General features: G+C 34.5%; 1 protein-coding gene across 4 annotated transcripts in view; it reads left to right on the forward strand.

Annotated features, from left to right (window-relative positions):
- Positions 1-20,596, forward strand: part of LOC150097387 (spectrin beta chain-like) — a 795,721-nt gene that overhangs the window by 771,285 nt on the left and 3,840 nt on the right. For all 4 annotated transcript variants that reach the window (XM_090407783.1, XM_090407784.1, XM_090407785.1 and 1 more), the window contains 4 exons: positions 8,343-8,448; positions 8,566-8,641; positions 11,636-11,739; positions 11,908-11,950. In XM_090407783.1, the coding sequence (XP_090263909.1) occupies positions 8,343-8,448; positions 8,566-8,641; positions 11,636-11,739; positions 11,908-11,950 (329 nt within the window). The remainder of the gene's footprint in view (positions 1-8,342; positions 8,449-8,565; positions 8,642-11,635; positions 11,740-11,907; positions 11,951-20,596) is intronic.

Genomic DNA, 20,596 nt, shown 5'->3' on the forward strand with positions numbered 1-20,596 from the left:
TAGTGTGTGACAATAAAAGGGGGGGGGGGCAGAACTAGTAATTTGATCAGAATGATTTCATTAAACCCCTAAACAGATAAAAAGACATAGAAAATCATATACTGAAAAATAAAAATATAATACTGTATAACAGTCAAAATTTACTTAAAAAAAAAATGAGCATCAAAATTAAATGCTCTTGCTCTGTAGGAAAAACTAAAAATAAAACTGTAAACTGTTTACAAGTATTTATGCCATTACTACATTACTGAAATAAGACATACATTTTATGTCACCTTCAGCCTTACTTAGAAAAAAAAACAAGTTTGAGATAAGCTTGATTTACAACCATTAGTTATTTTCCTTACTGAAAATAATCAGCAAGCCATTTTCTGAATATCTGGGTGCTTTACAAATTCCAGATCGAGATTGAATGTCATCACATATAAAGTGATGATCTTAGGAATTTACCCTGGAGATTTCCTTGAAGCATATGCACATAATACCTAGATCTTAAGGCTTCTATGCTGATGTGCATAGAATTAATTATTATGCATGTTACATAATTTAAGAGATACACAAACATATCTACAGATCCCTTACCCTCCAAAAACTTGGTATACTTTTTTCCAGTCGACATTACTTTTCACCTATCCAGCTACTAACTTTGTATATATAAGTCCACCCAACCTTAGAATACTACTGTCACATTTGAGATGATCCACCAAAAATTGGTGGAGCATCTCAAATTAATTTTGAACCAAAAAAGTTTCCTAACATTTTTTGATACAGTTCAAAAGTGAATGAGTGTGAGAGAATGATTACCGATCCAACTACTTTGCCTTAGATGGTCTGTCTCTTCTTTTTCTTTTCAGTAGGTACTTCCATTGGCATCATTTCACTGAAATTCAACTCTGTCTGCCTCTGTTCCCAAATCCTTAGTTTCATCAGTCACGTATCATCAGTGTAATATGCAGTGCATAATATTTTCAATCCAAAGTTATAAACTTACATTTTACCACATTAAAATGATAATCGTTATCCTTGCCTCACATTGCCAATTTATTTAAATCATCCTACAGGTTCTCTAGATCACCTTTATTAATTGTTGTCCTCCTCCTCAGTTCTGTGTTATCAGCAAACACCTGAATACTCAGCAAAAAACTGAATTCATTAAATATGCCTACTCAACTTGCAGAGTTCATTTCTCTTTCCCATCTTTCTCCAACTACATTTCACCCAGTTACCTGGCATAGTCTTTAAAAAAAAGTGTGCTGACATGTATTTTGTATTACATCAACAACTGTGATTGGACCTGCATGCATTGGTTTGTTGATAGTTTTGTTGCATTAACTTAGTAATATTAATTATTAATGTTTACTATATATAAATAATTTTATATTACAATCTATCTACATAAATAGGTAGATTTATTTATACATGTTGCAGTTATTCTCATATGCCATATCTGCAGCACATCACCTCATATCTGAGTTCAAAATTCATTGTTGATTTGAAGGTGAAATTTAAAACAAAGGTATATAAACATTGGTTCAATACATTTCTGATGCTGTTTATTCCACACACATACATAGTTTATTATGGGTTTAATTTGCACCCTTAATAAACCATGTTCCTATTGGTGATCATTAATAAACCTTAATGATCACCAATAGGAACACTTGTGTAATAACTATAGATATTACACACTTGTGTAATAACTATAGATACACCTCAAGATAAAGCAAGAAAAGTGAGCAAGTAGATGAGAAGGATATATTTGTTTGTGTAGTAGACTACATCTATTTTCACCAATTTGAAATATTGAAACTTGCAGACCTAAAGACTGCATGATGAATTGGAAAACCTATAATCTTTAAAAAATCTTGATGTCTTTCTTTGTCATCTAAACCTAAGCAAGTTGGTTCATTGTCAGTCTTGAGATATGGAAAGTCATCACTGTAGCAGAAATATAGTTTTTTCCCTTAAAAACAATTTGCTGTAGCCTTATAGAGATATACAGAATTCATGTTAGAGAAACCATGTTTTTTGGCTAGTTTAGTATGTGCCTTTAATTTCCTTCTCTTCATTGTCTATGTTCATCCTCCTCTAGCATAGCTGGTTCAAATTACCAAAAAAATTTTATCATAATTATTAAATATTGCTTTTACAGATCTTCCCTCAGCAACCATTTTCTTGCATAAGAATGTCTTAAGAACATATTCAAAATTTGTTGCTGGCCATGATAGTGTTTGGATTTAGATTCGAAGTATTGATAACCTGATCAAATGCAGTGCTTTTCATACAGCATTCTAACTTTTCAGGATTCATACTTCTCTGGATGCAGTATGCTTACATTTAAACTCATAACGTAAAAGTTTTCATATTATTATTATTATTAAGACAGACCTCCAGAGAGTCAGGGACTCATCGAGGAAGGCCATATACTACACGCACCAGCTATCATACTTATTCTTGAATTCATTCACACTGCTTGCACACACAACATCCAATGGCAATCCATTCCAATCATGCACCACCCTATGAGAGAAAAATCTAGCCCTTGTCCCCTTCTTAAAGTCATTCATTCTCAGCTTCCAAGGATACCCTCCTGTCCTTTCCCAACTCTCCATAAAATGAAAAATTCTATCAACTGTAATCTTGTATGACCCTTTCAGAAATTTCTAAGTCTCATTCATATCTCCCCTCTTTCTCCTGTTTGCTAGTCTCTGTAGTCTACAAATTCTCTATCTGTCCTCATAATCAGTATTCCACAATCCTGATACCATTCCTAACACTTTCCTTTGCACTCTCTCTCCGCTGTATCAGAATCACAACAGAGACCAGTCCAGTCCAGTGCAAAATATGTTGATCAAGTGAGGTCTTATCAAGGCCTTGAAAAGAGGCAAAATGGCTTCTCTACATATGAAAGTTCATTTCAGCATTGCTATTATCTTTTGAGTTGTATTTCCAATCTTTGCCACATTGCCCCTGAACTTCAACTTCCTGTCTACCAACTTTCTAAGATCCCTAGCCTGATCAGTTTTTTCTAGCATAATCCCACCAATATAATATGACATTGGATATCTAATCATGCTGAAGTGCATGACTTTGCATTTACTGACAGTGAACTGACACCCATTTCCCCATGCCCACAATTCCAGCCTATTCAAATCATTCTGCAAGTATTGCATATCAGCATCATTCCTGATTACCCTACTATCTTTGCATCATCAGCAAATAGCTGTATCTATTTGCTGATGATGTTCCCAATATCATTAATGTACAGAATGAATAACCAAGAACTGATCCTTGGGGTACACCACTAGTTGCCTTAAATCTTGCAGACTCACATCCCATATATACCACTTTTTGATATCTGTCAGTCAGCATCCTCTTATCCATGCTAATATTTTATAATCCAAACCCATATCCTCCAATTTATGCAATAGTCTACCATGCTGTATTCTGTCAAAAGCCTTAGCAAAATCCAAAAGTATCATGGTATATCTATTCCCCTTGTCTAATTCTATGGTAACATTATTATATAATGTGAGCAAGTTGCTAAAACATGACCTTCCCTTAGTATACCCATGCTGTTCATTGCAAAGTATATTCTCTGTCAACCCATTTCTGAATGCAAGCCCTAACCAATTTTGAAAATCTTCAATGCCTCTCCTGAGATACTGATTGGTTGATAGTTGGATACATCAGTCTTTGCACCACCCTCGTGGAATGAGATTACCATACATTCTTTCCTCTCCTGCAGAATCTTCCCTGTTCTGAGACTCAAAATATGTAGCCTGCTCAAAGGAATAGCGGTTCAGCTGAACACCCTTTTAACACCCGTGCAGATACTCCATCAGTCCCTACTTCTGAATTGTTATTCAATTTGTGCAACAGCTCTAATACTTCATATACCTGAGTTTCTTTATTCAGTGAAGAGGTAGCAGTGAATGTTACATACACCAGGTTGATAGCTTTTAGCAAAATGGGCACTCATTAGTTGAATAGCCTCTTCTGCATCTGTCATTCTCACACCATCTGCATTCAGAAGAGTTATTCTTTCATGTTCATTTTCTCTTTTACTTACAGCATATAGATAGAATTCTTATGGGTTGTCTGTAGCTCGCAAAGACAATTTCTTTTCATACTCAGTCTTAGATTTCAGTAGAACAGTTGTGACTATTCTAGCCTGCTGCTTGTAATTTTCATAACAGACATCATCCTTTTTCACCACGCGGTATTCCTTCCACATCATCCGTTTCATACGTATGCTTAATAAGATTACCCATGTATTTGACTCCTACCCTATTTATTCTTCCGACTCTCAGGACACATTCTGATATGTCATATAAGTATTTTTTAAATGCTTCCCATGCACGGTCGATATTCTTCCCATCCAGCAGTCTATACCATTTCGATGAACTCAATATTATTATTATTATATTGGCACTTCCATGGGGTCCAGAGACTCAACACGGGAGACTCAATCTTTCCACATCTATCATACATCTCCTTGCACCCATTAACAGACAAAGCACTCGCATCTGACTCTGGCAACCCATTTCACTCATTCACCACTCTCCAAGCCAAAAATTTAGTTCTCGCATCCCTACTAACCACACCTTTATTTAACTTCCAGGAATGACTCCTTATTTTGGTCCCTCTAGCCAAGTGCTGAAACATTTCCCCTGCATCTATCCTATAAAACCCTTTAAGCAACTTAAATGTTCCTATGATTACCCCTCTTTCTCCTCTCAACCAACTTCTGCAATCCACACACCTTCAATCTATCCTCATAGGAAACATTCCACAGGCCACTCACGATATTGGTCATTCGCCTCTGAATCCTCTCCACTGATTCATCATTCCCAAATAACCCAGGGGACTAGACTTGAGCACAGTAATCCAGGTGTGGGTGTATCAAGACCTTATAAAGGGGAATGGCTAGTTCCTTATCTCTACTTGTTAATGTGTTCTTCAATAGCCAAAGTAATCTTATGGGATACCTTAGCAATATGTCTTCTAAACTTTAGCTCTCTGTCTATTACCCCTATATCTCTAGGTTCATCTATTTCCTGGAGTACAGAGTAATGAATGTGATACAAGGCTTGTAATCTATTTATCCAAAATGCATAACTTTACATTTCTCGACATTAAATTGACGCCCATTAACTTTTGCCCTACTGACAGCCTATTTAAATCATCCTGTAAGCTCTCCACATAGCCTTGATTAATTATTACTCTACCTAATTTTGCATCATCAGCAAATAACTGAATATTTCCTGCTTTGTAGTTCAGCATGCAACCTTTTCTGAATGGAACATTCATAAACATAAACCACTTCCCAAGCGATTACTGCATGATCACTGTCACTAACTGGAGGTAGAATTATTGTCTTTAACTTAAACACCTTCTGTCACATGCTGCTTGAGGAAGTTGTATCACAACAGCTTGATAAATTCAGTTTTATTCTTCTCATAAAATTTTACTTCTACCCAATCCATATTTGGACAGTTAAAATCTCCCATTATGATTACTCTTTTTTCACCCATCATCTCTCTATCTCTATTGATGCATTTCTTCACCACTAGTAACCAATCCACCAGGTCTGTAACAACACTCCACTATGTAATTGATCTTGTTAGATTCCACGTCACACCAGATGACATCAAATTCACTTACACGTGAAATACCATTACTAGTATTATAATCACAGGTCTCATCATTAACAGGATTCAAGTCATATGATATCATTAGCAGCACTTCCCCTCCTCTCCTATCCTTTCTAAAAATGCTGTACTCTTTACACTCAATACCAGTTAGTAATTATATATTTGGTTTAATCCTTTATACAAGTGTAAGCAAACAAAGTTTGCTCCTGAAGTGTCAGAACTTCCATCAAGACCAGTTAGTATGTCTGATTCTGATAGCCAGGTCTTGCTAATGCCTACAATTTGAGGTCCCAACATATTGACCAAGGCAACAAACTCTGCTCCTTGTTTCTGATACTCCTAGCATTCATGTACAGACACAATAAGTTCCCTGCATGTTCTTTTGTATGCTCTTGTCGGTAGTCTGTCACACAGGCATCTTTGCACATGTTTGATGGTTCTCGAACCTAATGAACACAAAGTCAAAATCATTCTCTCCTTGTAATAATTTCCATGATAATGCCCATTCCCATCATTAGCACAATTTTGGTTTTCAAAATTTACACTCATATTCTCACCATTCCTCCAATTCTAATTTAATTTTCCTGACTATGTTAGGTCTCATGCCAGTTATTAGTTTTTCAAGACTCCTGATATCAAACGCAGGTGTAAGCCATCCCTCTACAAATCTAATTTTCCCTCAAACTCACTCCACACATCCAAAAACTTGCATCCATTCCTTCTATACAGCCTATGCATCGAATTGTTTGCCATCATAGCCCTTCTTCTTAATTCATTTTTATCATATCTAGGTAATATACTTACTATTTTCACTTTCTCATTCTTTACTCTTGCTTCTTCCATCAACCCTTTCATGTCCTCTCTCTCTCTCATACTGAACTTATCACTAGTTAAGTCATTAGTACCTACTACAATTACTATCCCATTTACTTTTCTTTTCTGTTTTTGAACAGTTTGTGTTAGATTTTAATTTTTGCTCTTGGAAACTCGAAGTTATAACTCACTCATCTACAATATGTTTTATGGTAGTCATAACATACCATATAACATCCTTCTTTTTACAAAAAGGTAAGTCAGTAAATAACAATGTTACTTACTGACTTGCCTGATTCCGTGCTTTGTTTCTTATTTTGCTGCTTAATTTTCTTTCCTCTCTATGTTCATTTAAACACCTCTCGACTTTCTGTAATTCCTGTGTTGTCTCTCTGATAACCTGCTTTAATTTGGCTATTTTATTTTGGAGATTAATTCATTTTCAGTAACTTCCTTAGCAGAGCAAGCCTTCTTGTTCTCGACTTTGCTGCTCTTCTTAGAGTTATGTTTCGTGTGCATTTTTGGCATGTTAAACTATATTTATTATCGCAATATATAACAAAAATATGTTATAAAACACTAAATACATTAAAACCATAAAAATCTACACTAATTTTCTAAGGGAAAAATCCAATAAAAACAGATAAAAATCACCACTTTTACATAATCTATTTTTAAATTATTAAACAATTATTATTTTAAAAAAATATTAAACAATTTTTGCCAGTAAGAAAATTACTCATGTAGTAAACATAAATAATACATTTTTTTTTCTTGAAAGAATGATCTCTTTAATTTCATATGTAGAAGATATAATTTTTTAATTTGATGCACAATAAAAAACAAAAATGAGCTGCAAAATCAAGTTCTAAAACTTGAGTCTTCAGAATTCTATTATAACATTGTAATTTTTTCAGTTGAAAAATATATTTAACTGCTACAAGTTGAAAGTGTCTATGAAAGGATACATCAATCATTTTTTGAAATATCAATTTTGAGAGGTAGCAGAGTACCTTATAGTACTATTGCTGACCACATCATATTAGAGATTTCAATAGACTCTGCACAATAATATGACACCAATAGTACATATCACATTATAAAAGCTGGTTTTGCCATACAGCTTGGTTGAACATTGAATGCCAAGAGTCCTCAAGGAGCTGCCATTGTATCAAATATTTGACTGTTGTCTTTACATTAGTATAATTTGTAGCATTAGAAAATTCCTAAAACCCAAATTTATTTATAAATTCTGTAAATATAACTTTCAAAACAGTTATGTGTAAGTATAATTTAGTTATAGTATGTATATTTCTTTATTTTATTTTTTCAATGATTTTAGTTGTATTTTACAAAATTCATTACAACATATTAAATTTGTTTTGTTCCATCTGTACATGATATAATACCTCAAGTATGGCTGACCAGATGGAATCTAAATTTGGTATTTAGAATCTAAAACTCTAGTCATAAATTTTCATTTCATTTGAACATCTTAGTGAACAAATTAGGTAAAACAATTCAAAATTATGTTACACGTGAGTCAAAGAATGCTGTTGAAATATACTTGTTTTTATTGTCAGTATTGCTACTTCTAGTTTGTTGTCAACTGTCATAACAAATTCAATCACTTGATGCTTTTAAAGAAATTGAATGTAACACTTTAAGAATCTATTTCTTTGATCACTGAGTTTGCCATATAATTAATAATATGAATCAGTATTATGTTCAAGGAATTCAGAATTAATCTGTCTGAAATTTATATCATGATATTAAAGCTTTATCTTGCCAAAGAAAAAACAGTTGGAAATAAAATAATAATAATAAAGACTTCTTTTTTTTTTTTTTTTTTTTTTTTTTTCATGTACACAGAAAAACCAAGTCCAACAGTAGCTTCTCCTGAAGAAGAAGTTCAGTTTGAAGGTGCAATAGTGAGGAAACATGACTGGGAGTCAACAACTAAAAAAGCCACTAACCGGTAAAATAGATTCTTCTTGATTTCATGTGTGTTGAAAATTTCTAAAGTATTTTATCAGGTATGACATTTGGTTTTGATAAACTGCATTTTTTATATAAATATCAATTTATATTTCAGCTCTTGGGACAAACTGTATATTGTGTTGCGTGGCAATTTATTATTCTTCTATAAGGATCAGAAACATTATAAACAGGTGAGAAATTAGTAAAAATATCGTTTGATATTAAATGTGATTTTTCATCTAATTATTAAATATGATATCAATATTTCCCAGCATGTGAACTAATCCATTCCATGTAGAAGCCTGAAATTTTCTTTCAGTTGCTTATAGTTGGTAGAGTAAAGATTAAATCAAATTTTATATGTTCAAGTTTTGCCTACAAGTTGTGGTGAATAAAGATTTAGTTTTGAAGTAATTTTTTCATGAGGAAAACCAGTGTATCAAGACATAATTCTTTCACTTATTTAAACTAAACACCTACCTGTTTCCCTTTTTTTAATGACATCAGGTTAAATCTGTGTGTAAAAAACAGAAATCACAAACATAAAAATATCTAAAACTTATAAAAAATGATAAGATTTTTTTTAACACTTAACAGTTTCAACACATGATGAATCTGTTGCCATGCACTTTGTTGTTTTTCATAGATCATATGTGGTTGGCATAACATAGATCCAGCACACTACAAAGCCATATAAGTAATTTCCAAAACTCAAACGAAACGAGACCCTGGTTTCTGTTCAGGCTGCCATGCATTCATACTACTTTAATTTCATGAAATGATAATAAGACAGGAAGTCATTTTCAAGATAAGTCATTAAAATCATAGACCAGTCCATTTTGTGTTTACTGCAGAGGTATGTGCAGTGAGTCCTGACTTATCTCTTGGATTGCTAGCAATCACTACAGTACTCATTCTTCAAAATCTCAGCTTTTCACATTATGATCTATTATAAGCCTTTCTGCAAGAACCTTTAAGAGATCTTAAAATGCTTTGAATTTTGAACTGGTTTATAAGATTTTGTGCCCACACTTAAGTCATAATAAAAGTTTAATAGGATTAAAAATAGTATTTAATGCTTGCAGCATTTCATTTCAGTTACAGAGATATCAAGGAGTACAAAATGAGGCATAACACACATAAACTAATGACAAGAGGCCTAACTAAGTGAGACTCCCTCTATGGACACCTGCCAGTGACCTAGAAAACTATGATCTTGAAGTATTAACGTTTCCCATATTTTGGGAAGGTTTATGCAACCATATTTATTTAAATTAGGCTGATTTTTAAGAGCAGCAGCAGATTCTAAAAACTTCATTCTCTTCTAAATTTACTGTGATGGAGCATGATGGTGTTCTTCCAATTGATTCTGTGAGCTGTATCCAAAGCATGACCTGCAAAGCCAGATTGACCATAGTCATGACTACAGATGTATTTTTTGTTCTTCACTTCAGATGGTAGCTGATTTTACTGTCTGTCGTTAGTAGGCCAATTTGCAGGAACAAGGAACTCTGTATACACCTAGAACTGAGGGGGGAGAGAATTTGTCTTTAGTGCAGCAGATAAGGGTAGCTAGTTTTAATTAGGGCTCGAAAGTGCAAAGATTGTATTTCTTTAAGATTCTGGATATTTTTTCTGATTTGCTTCAGACAGGGAAAAGGACTGATTATTTTTTTTTGATATTGTGGGAACTGTAACCATTAGATAGAAAAGTGTGGTATATATATATGATTGCGTTCTGTTTCAAGAGAAGTCTCATTGAAACAAAGGCTATAAGCTCTATGGGTTAGTGTTTTTATGACATCATATTGCTAAGAGTGAGGGGTGATGGGAAAATTTGTGAATGTGTATCTGCCTGTGTGAGTGAGTTTTCTATATAATGAAAAAGGCTGGTGACCAAGGTGTCTAGAAAGGCCAGACTATTATTAGTTTCCTTTTCCATTGTAAATTGGATTCTAGGGTGAAGGCTATTCAGGTGACATAGATGAAACTTCAATTATAAATTAAAGATACCAAGAAATTATATACTTGGTTTAATCCTTTATCCAAGTGTAAGTAAGCAAACAAAGTTTGCACCTGAAGTATTTTCAGGACTGGGGCAACTCGTGTTAAAGGTGATATGACTTCACATCACTTGCTTTAGTATCCCATAATGCAAAGCACATCTCCTGAGATGTGCAGACATGTATAATGCTATGCATTATGGGAGGGGTCACTACCCACAACTTACCCTTAGTGATACTAAGGGTAAGTCGTGCAGAACTCATCATTTCATATATGAGTTGTCAAAATTTGTCACACCTTATTATTAAAATACTCTGGATTAGAGAAAGTTGTTGAAAGTTTTTTCACTTGGTTATACTATAAATTAAAGATACCAAGAAATTATATCATCAAATTCCTGATATATACCCTCAAGGGGTGTACAGGATATGATAGTACTACATCAAAAATTTACATCATTGCTAACTTCCTATCTACAATTTTCCTCCAAATCAGTCTGTTAAATGTCAAGACTCCAATATTATCAGGTGTTATATTTCTGTCTTCTAAGGCACTTTTTACTGTTAAGAAAATTATATACTTGGTTTAATTCTGTATCCAAGTGTAAGCAAAAAAGTTTATGCCTGAACTATTTTCAGGACTGGGGCAACTCATATAAAGAAGCTCATGATTTCACATCACTAACCTTACTTTCCCATAATGCAAAGCACATCTCCTTGTGGACTGGTCTGGCTCCTACTGATGAAACCTCAATAAAGGCCGAAACCGGTCTGGATGATGGCCCTTCCCATAATGCATAGCATCATACATGTCTGTAAGGAGATGTGCTTTGCATTATGGGATACTAAGGCAAGTGATGTGAAGTCATGAGCTTCTTTACATGCATTGCCTCAGTCCTGAAAATAGTTCAGGCGCAAACTTTTTTGCTTATACTTGGATAAAGGATTAAACCAAGTATATAATTTCTTGGTATCTTTAATTTAAAATATTTTGATGTTAAAAAATTATGAATGTTGATAAAAACTCGCTCACTGATTGTTTCTTTTGACATTCTATAATCATCTGAATCAGTTTAGTAATATATAATAATGTCATAACACTCTATATTCAAATTTCACAATTCTTACTTATTTTAATATTGTTAGCTTACTTTGTCATATATGAAATTATTTTACTTTTAGGAACCAGAGACCTACTATCGCAATGAGTCTCCAGTGAAACTACGTGGTGGTAGTGTGGAAGTTGCTATTGATTATACTAAAAGAAAACATGTTTTCAGACTAAAGTAAGGGGGGATAAATTCTTTAACATATTAGCTGTCTTTAATGTCAAGTCCTTGAAATATGCATATTTAAATTATTTTCTTAAAATAATGTTTAAAAGAAAAAAATTGAAAATGAACCCTGCCTATAATTTGAAAGAGAGAGAAAAATTTTTTTACCTTTTCTTCCAGACTTTCTAATGGTGCTGAATATCTTTTTCAAGCTAAAGATGAGGTAAGCTTTTATACATAGTTTCAGGTTTCATAACTAGATAAGTTCCTCCACCTTGCCCCCTACCTCTCATTTTATTCCTCTGACTTTAGGATTTTATGCTGGTTTCTATAAATTAAGGGAAAAAAGACAAAAATTACTATAAATTGGGAGGGGGAAAACATGTGAAAGTCAAGTATGTTATATAAAAAGTGATGTTGAGTCTAATTATTGTATACAATAAGTGGGTGCTATCAGAAGTACATGTGGAAAGGACTAATGGCATTCCAAAGCAAACGCTAGAAGGAATCGTTCCGGGATCAAGGGTTAGGGGCCAACCTCGATTAAAATAGACTGATAACATCAAAAAATGGACAAATTCCTCCCTTTCTCAACTGACATCAAGAACAAGAGACTGAAATGATTGGAGAAGGCTAACAAAGAATATCACCTACCAGCCATGAATGACCCAATGGTCCATTTAGGACTACGGAAGATAAGAAGATCAGAAGTACATGCAAATGAGCCACAGCATGAAAACAGGTGTTTTGCAGTGTCTTTCCATTTTGTGTCTTCAATGTGAGAACAAGACAATTTGTGATAGCAGAATTCTTGGATATGACTGCAAGACATCGTTTAACTGATGAAGTCAGGCAGGGGTGGCTAGATGGTTGTATGCACTCTCATTGGTTTGCAGATTGTGGAACCAATTGCAGCAGTCACAAATAGCTTTCCAGAGATACAGTGAAGGAAGCCATGGGCTACAGCTGCAGTGGGTGACTGATATTTTTTGTTATGTTCTCTTCAAAATAGGAGTACTACCCTGAATCGGCTATGATCTTACTTTGCATTAGCTACAGGAACGGCTTCAGATACATTAGTATCTGCTTCCTGTGCACAGAAAGCGTCAGTAACATGGTCTGTGTATTAGGTGAACAGTAGTGTGCATGTCCCTGTCCCCCTTGCCACTGGAGAAAATGTTTGAAATGGGCCAGTCTTCGCATCAACTGGTTGTATACAGACAAGTCTCTGTTGCTCTACAAAGCAATACCAAATGCTCTACTCTGGAGAGAACCAGGGACACATATCCTCTCCCTAATATCCATGAAAGGACACTTAAGGTGGACATGGTGTAATGGTTTGAAGATGCATCTCGTTGGGTGGATCATCAACTTGTATGCGCTTCCTAACAAAACCATGAATGCTGGAACTTACAGAGATAAACTTCTGGACCCCTATGTTCATCCTTATACAGGTGTGATAGAAGACATTTATCCTACATGACGAAGTTTGTGGACCAACATTTTCAAGAAGAGACTATCGTACATATGGACTGGCCAGCCAATTCTCCTGACTTTAATCCTGTTGAGCATATCTGGGATAGATATGTTTAACATATAGATAGATGTTGCTGTTTCCCCCCCCCTCATCCTATCTCAAAACCTTGAAGGACATAGGAGAGCTTTGCAGGAGCAGTGGTTGTTATTACCATCTGAACTCCTGGACACAATAACATAAACAGTATGAAACATTGTTGTGAGTGCTGTATTGCTGCACTTTTGACAATCTCATTTTGACCTCTTGTTTTTGACCATTGTCTTCATGTTCCCATTTGTTAATGAATTAAATTATTTACAATATTTCTGGGTGTTTCTTTCACATCTTATATCATACAGTTTTTGAATTATTATGTTTTTTTTTCTTTGTTCTCAATTTCTAGAAACCAGCCAGTGTATTTCTCCTTGGACTGACTGAAATCCTCTAGCCTCTCATAGCAAAATGGACATGTTGTCTGTAGCTTCCTCTATCCTCAAAAAACGGGTGTTGTTTTCTGCTCAAGAAATCTCTTCTACAACTTCTAACACTATTAATTCCAGATGTGCTCCACCTTAGAATGTTGTTGGGGTGGTACATAAAAAAAAACTTTTTGGAAATGCTTTATTCTTTATTAGTGTACAATCCAGTTAATTGGTTGTCCTTCTCTCATAGACATACTCCAGTCACTATCGCATTTGTGTATTGTTTCTCTCTTATTACTCTCTTCTACAAGTGTTTTCATGAGTGCTTTTGCACTTATCACACTGACACAGTTTCACCACTTTCCCTCCAGCCAATAAACCTAAGCATCTTCTAGTCAGCAGCATTCCTTCACTTTCTAGTTCCACGATACCAAGCCAACTTCTCATCCTCCCTTTTCATTTCTTCTATCTCTTTGCTTTGGAATAGTCATCCATATGCATTTTACACTGAGCTATCCCTTCTCTCATAGACTCACTCCAATCACTATCACATTTGTGTATTGTTTCTTTCTTATTACTCTCTTCTACAAGTGTTTTCATGAGTGCTGTTGCACTTATCACACTGACACAGTTTCACCACTTTCCCTCCAGCCAATAAACCTAAGCATCTTCTAGTCAGCATTCCTTCACTTTCTAGTTCCACGATACCAAGCCAACTTCTCATCCTCCCTTTTCATTTCTTCTATCTCTTTGCTTTGGAACAGTCATCCATATGCATTTTACACTGAGCTATCCCCCAGTTGTTCAAAAAACATATCAGTAATCTTTCTTTGCGGGAAGTTTTCGGTATTCAGACCACATAATGTAAATAAGGAGTGTATTAAAAATAAGCAATCAAAACCTAACAACTTTCGTACATTGTAAGACTTACATCATTAGGGATAGTGGTCTATGAAAGTTACACAACAAAAGCCTATTAACAATTAATTATACATATTTAATGTTTTTGATAACTTTACAATTGTTAAATATAATTGATAAACCAGAATACAAATGTTAAATTGGTTACTGTATATGCATGTTGGAACATTGCTAGTTGTTTTCTATAAAAAGTTATTCGGCGATCTACTCTCTTATATATATCACGTTCCCCGAACCTGATATCTGATTACGCACAAATAAACAACTAAAAAAAATACCACAACTAAAAACTTTATTTGGGTATTTAAAAATTTATTTCTCTATTTTGGAAAACTAAAGTTAAAAAAAAAAAAACAGATTGATTACAAACTCACAAGTTACAGCAAATGCTGATTGATTAAAAAAAAAAATATAAATAAAGTTAATGTGAAATTTGGCATTGTTTGGACCTCACAATATTTTCATAGTCAAGTTGATATGAAGAAGTGGTCAATCGCAGACAGTCATCCAAATGATCATTTGTAATTTGGTTTCGTAATTGATTTTTTATGACGGTCATATTTGAAAAAGCGGATTCTGACAAGTGTGTCGATCCAAAACACGACAGAATTTTTCGTGCAATATCAGTTAATATTGGGAATTTTTCATGTGCATACTTACAAATGACTTCATTGTTTATTGATTTTAAATGTAAACTATTCTGAATGTTTATTATCTCAAGTTCTACTTCAGCTTGGTTTATGTCAAACAGCCCACTAATTTTATTTGAAATTTCTGTGAAGTTCAAGTTTTCTTGAAATGGATTATTGATAAAAGATACAGTTATTTCAGTTTTATTAAAATCTTTAAATCTTGAATTTATTTCTTCCTCAACTAATTCTATTTCACGAATAAATTCTTTTAAATCATAGCGAAGCATTTCTTGATTTTGTTCAAAAAATTTTAATAAATATGGGAGATGTCTAAATTTGCAGTCATTTATATTTTTCTTTAATAAAAGTAAGTATTGTTGGAAAGTTTTTATTGAACTTAACATCTCAATTAAATTTTTATCTCTACCTTGTAACTCTAAATTTAAATTGCTTAATTTCTTACAGAAATCTACTAAAATGATAAGTGTAACAACCACTTTTATTACTCAATTGTGGATAAATATCTCCTTTTTCATCAAGAAAAACTTTTATATCATTAATTAATACAAGAAATCTTTCTAAAAATTGACTTCTGCTGAGCCAGCGAACATTATTGTATAACAGAAGTTCCCTATCATCATCTGCCTGTAATTTAAATAACCGCCATTGCAGGGCTTTTCCTTGAACAGAATTTACAATTTTAAATGTAATATCCAAAACATCTTTTGTGTTTAATCTTTCACTACACAGTACTTGTTGGTGAATAATACAGTGGTACGTTAAAAAATCTGGATATTTGTCATCATTTTTACATAATGAAATGAAGCCTGATTTATTGCCTATCATTGCAGGAACACCATCAATAGTAATAGACACAAGTTTAAAAAGTGGAAGTTTGTGTTGTTTCACAAATTCATCAAATGCTGAAAAAATGTCTTCTCCCCTAGTCCTTCCCAATAATGGTATAATTTTCAAAAGTTCTTCTTTACTTGAATAATCTTGAAATACCATGTGAATAAATACCATTAACTGAGCAATATCAGTGAAGTCGTTTGATTCATCAAATTGTAATGAAAAAGCAACACACTGGTGAATGTCTGACATTAACCTAGCCTGGAAACTTTTCTCCAGCAATTGGAACTCTTCCTTTCGGCAATTTGAAACCTTGTCTACGGCCTAGAAGTAGTCTCTCTCTCTGGCGATGTCTCGAACTGAGAAGCTCCTTTCTGGAAGCAGGAAACTCCTCTCTCTGACTGCAACTCTGGACCAGGTGGCCTCCTCTGAGAACTCTCATGAAGTTTGGCAACCCCCAAAGAATCGATATGAGTCTTTCAGCTTAAGTTTCAAGTTCAGCACACCTTTTATTCTCCTCCACTTTCTTTTGATTGTAAGTTGCCGGCCATCAGAAAGTTGTTTGAACTCTTTCTGACTGACTTCAGAGATGTTTACACTTAGAGCCTGCAAGCCTTTCTCATACATACAAGTTTCAATAACAGTCTTTCTAATGCCACCATGTATACAGCTTCGGCGACAAAAACATTGCCTTTGTTTATTCTTATTAAAGCGGTATATACAGTTAGTTTCAAAAGAGTTATTTACAAAAACGTCTAATACAAACTATACTGAGACAAACAAAGTTTATTTTTTTACAATATTCACATGATACTTAACCAAAGTAAAAAATCGATGTAACGTGCTTTGGAATATTTAATATTGAAGCTACAATCGAGTTTTTACACTTTGCTTATAATCGTATTCACTCGCCTCGCTGTTTGACTTCCACTGATCCAAATTAATTCATTTAACCAGACTAATAAGAAAATTACTGATTTGACAATTTTAACAAAAAATAAACAATAGCAATACACTTAAAGCGAATTAAAAATAGTACAAAATAATGATAAATAAAATATTATGTTTTAATTAAATTTGTAAGTGAGGAGGAATACACAAGAGATCGACCAAAAATCGCTCCACCATCAACCGGTTGATCGCGATCAACGGGCTGAACACCCCTGCCATATGGTCACTCAGATGCTCAGTGATGTCTCACTCTGCCATCCATCCATCCATCTTATTGACGTTCTATTCCCTTCCTCTTTTTCTAGGAATTTTACCTTTACCTTCTATTACTGTTCTGAGAAGTCCTCCTTCCATCCTTTCAGTGTGTCCAAAGTATTTCAACTTTCTACTGTCAGTATCTTTAAGGAGCTTTAAAGTTCTGCTAATCATTTCTAGCACCCATCCATTTGTCATCTTTCAGTATGTGATATCCTCAATAGCCTTCTGTAGCACCACATCTCAAAAGCAGCTATTCTTTTCCTATCAGACTTCTTTAGGTTTTAAGTCTCACATCCATAAGTCACTGTTGGAAAAACAGCTGCATCCAAAATCCTCAACATGTAGATAAATCCATTCTTCCAGATTTTAGACAAATCTTTAACTGTTGTTTTAGCCATTCCTAATCTTCTTTTGACATTGTCTGAACAGCAATTTTTTTACATTAATAATGGATCACAGTTACTTGAACTTGCTGATTTCCTCAATTCTTTCTCCGTTAAGATACACTTGTTTCTTCCCTGAGCTTCCCTGTCTGTGCTTCCTTTGAGAACCATAATGTTTGTCCTGCTAGGATTGAGCTGAAGTCCTTTGTTCATACTGATCTCATTAAATTTGTCGCCAATTTTTCCTCATTGTTACTTGTCATTACAGAGGAGTACTGTATCAGCATACCTCAGATTACTGGTTGATCTGCCACCTATCCTAATTCCTGTTTTGAGCTCATCCAATGCTACATGCATGATGTCCTCAGCATATATACTAAACAAGTGAGGAGAAAGTAGACATCCTTGCCTAACTCCCTTTCCAATCTGAAGCCAATCAGTTAATCCAACACCTGTTCTTACCATGGCATATTGTTCCCTATACAAGTTAGCTATAAGCCTGATAATGTGTTGAGGAAAACTCATTCTTTTCATTACTTCCCACAGTTTCACATGATGAACACAGTCAAAAGCTTTTGAGTTGTCTATGAAACATATTACCATAGGTAGTCTAAATTCTTTATGCTTTTCTATGATCTCAGACATCCCTGCCTCAACTTTGACCTCAATTTTATTTAGAATGATCTTTAATAAAAATCTTGCTTGCATGAGATATTAAACTAATAGTTCTTGCAATCCTTCATATTTCCTTTCTTATGTAGCGGTATGAAAACCGACATCTTCCAGTCTGTAGGCCATGAACCTGTCTCCCATATTGTTGTCATCAATCTATAAGAAACTCTTATCCCTCCATCCTCTGTAGCCTTAATTAACTCTGCTGGGATTCCATATGCACCCAGGGTCTTATTTGCTACTAAGCTGTTTAACTGTTCTTACCATGGCATCTGAAAAAATTGAAATTTTCCTGGTGAGAGGGGCTCCTCCAAATTTTCTTTATCCTCTCTGTTGTACAGTTCCTCACAGTATTCTTTCTATCTTATTTCGATTTCCAGTTCTTCTGTTATTACTACTTCATTCGTGCCTTTGATGACATTCAATATCGGCTTAAACTTGTGCTTTAAGTCACAAACTACATGAAACATCCTTTTATAATTGTGCCTTCTCATCTGGAACTCCATCTCTTCACATTTATTAGTATAAAACTTTTTCTTGTCCTGCTTGATGGCTCTTCTTACTTCTCTGTGTAATCTCTTAAATTCTTTATTCCCTGTGTGTCTGTTTTTTCCAACTGCCTTCTTTCGATTAGATCCCACACTGAATCTGATATCCTTGGTCGTCTTATTGCGCGAAGATACTTCTTGGCTGTATCCTGTATTATAACCATGACTCCTTCCCAAAGCATTTCTGGTGAGTTCATCATTTATCAGCAGATAAATATAGTGAGTGCAAGTTGAGTAATTATTATAAGGAACTTCAACTTTTGAGACATCGATTGGAAGGAGAAAAGATTGTGGCAGGAAGGAAATGGGATTCATGTATTAATGAAAGATAATTAATTTAAGCAGAATGTCATGCAGAAGACTTAGGATACGAGTGTGTTGGATCTTGTTATAGGATCAGAAGAAATATCCACAACTAAATGAACTACATTGCATCTAATTTGAGAAAGTGGTATGTTGACTTAACTTGGTAAGTAGGAAAAAGTGAAATTTGCAAGTTGAAACAGTATCATGGTATATAGATCTTCAATGGAAGCATGTTCACAGTGCACGTGGGGAAATTCATAGGGTATCTGGGGGGAAGCAGTATCATGCTGTTTACCTAAGGTCAGGAGGAGGGGGGGGTCAGATAATAGGTAGTTAAATGGGTGAATAATATCATTTAACATTAGCTGCAGAAGAAGAAGAAAATACTGTGGAGGATATATAAGTAGAAAGGTGACCAGCATGGTATGGAAAGCAAAATCAGATTACAAGATGAAACTAGCTTAGCTGGTCAAAGGAAATCTTAAAGAGTTCTTTCACTATGTGGCAAGTAAAAGGAAGAATGACTATGAAAGAATAACCTTAATGACTGTTGGTGGTAGAGAGGTAATAGAGGCAAGTACATGTCTGGTATTAGAATGAATATTGGCTCATGTTTTAAGAGAATGTGCAGGGCAACTGGCAATGCCTTTGACTTGGCTGTTTAAGTTTCAGCTCTGGCAAAGTCCCAAGATCTGGAAGAAGGGCAAAATAATGCCTTTGCATAAAGGAGAATCTAAGTCTGTGGTAGCAAATTGTAGATCAGTTAGCATCCTGGAATGGATGGATAATGATAGGATACACTATGAGGAGCAACATGGCTTTGTGAAGGGTTGGTTATGCTTAGTAATCTACTAACTTTTTATAATAGAGTGACAGGTTAGTTGGATAAAGGAAATGGCTGCACAATGATACTACTGGATTTTTTTGCAAAGGCATTTGACAGCTTACCATATGGAACTCTGTTAGGCAAACTGCAAAAAATGGAGATGGATGTGGAATTGGTGAGATGAATAAAAGTGTGATTAATGGACAGATACCAAAAAGTATTGCAGAATACATGAGAAGGCATGTGGCATTCCATAGGGCTCTGTGCTTGGACATAAATGATGCAGGAAATAATTTGAAAGGAGATATTCAGTTAACTGATGCAAAGTTTGGGTAGGGTATCAGTTAATCAAGGTGATGTAGAGAGTTTTCAGGATGATTTAAATAGGCTGACAGTATGGGCAAAACATTGATGAAAGCCTATCTTGTAGATAGGCTTTCCTATAAACTTCCTTAACTAACTTAAATGTTTCCATAATATCCCCCTGACCTTTTTTTTCCTATCAACCAACTTTTGCAACACAAACCCTCTTTATAGGGTGCATTCCATAAACCACTCACCATCTTGGTCACTCTCCTTCTC

The sequence above is a fragment of the Typopeltis vanoorti genome, chromosome 17 (assembly GCF_054136105.1).
Source record: "Typopeltis vanoorti isolate ZY-2024b chromosome 17, IOZ_Tvanoo_1.0, whole genome shotgun sequence".
Classification (NCBI taxonomy): Eukaryota; Metazoa; Arthropoda; class Arachnida; order Uropygi; family Thelyphonidae; genus Typopeltis; species Typopeltis vanoorti.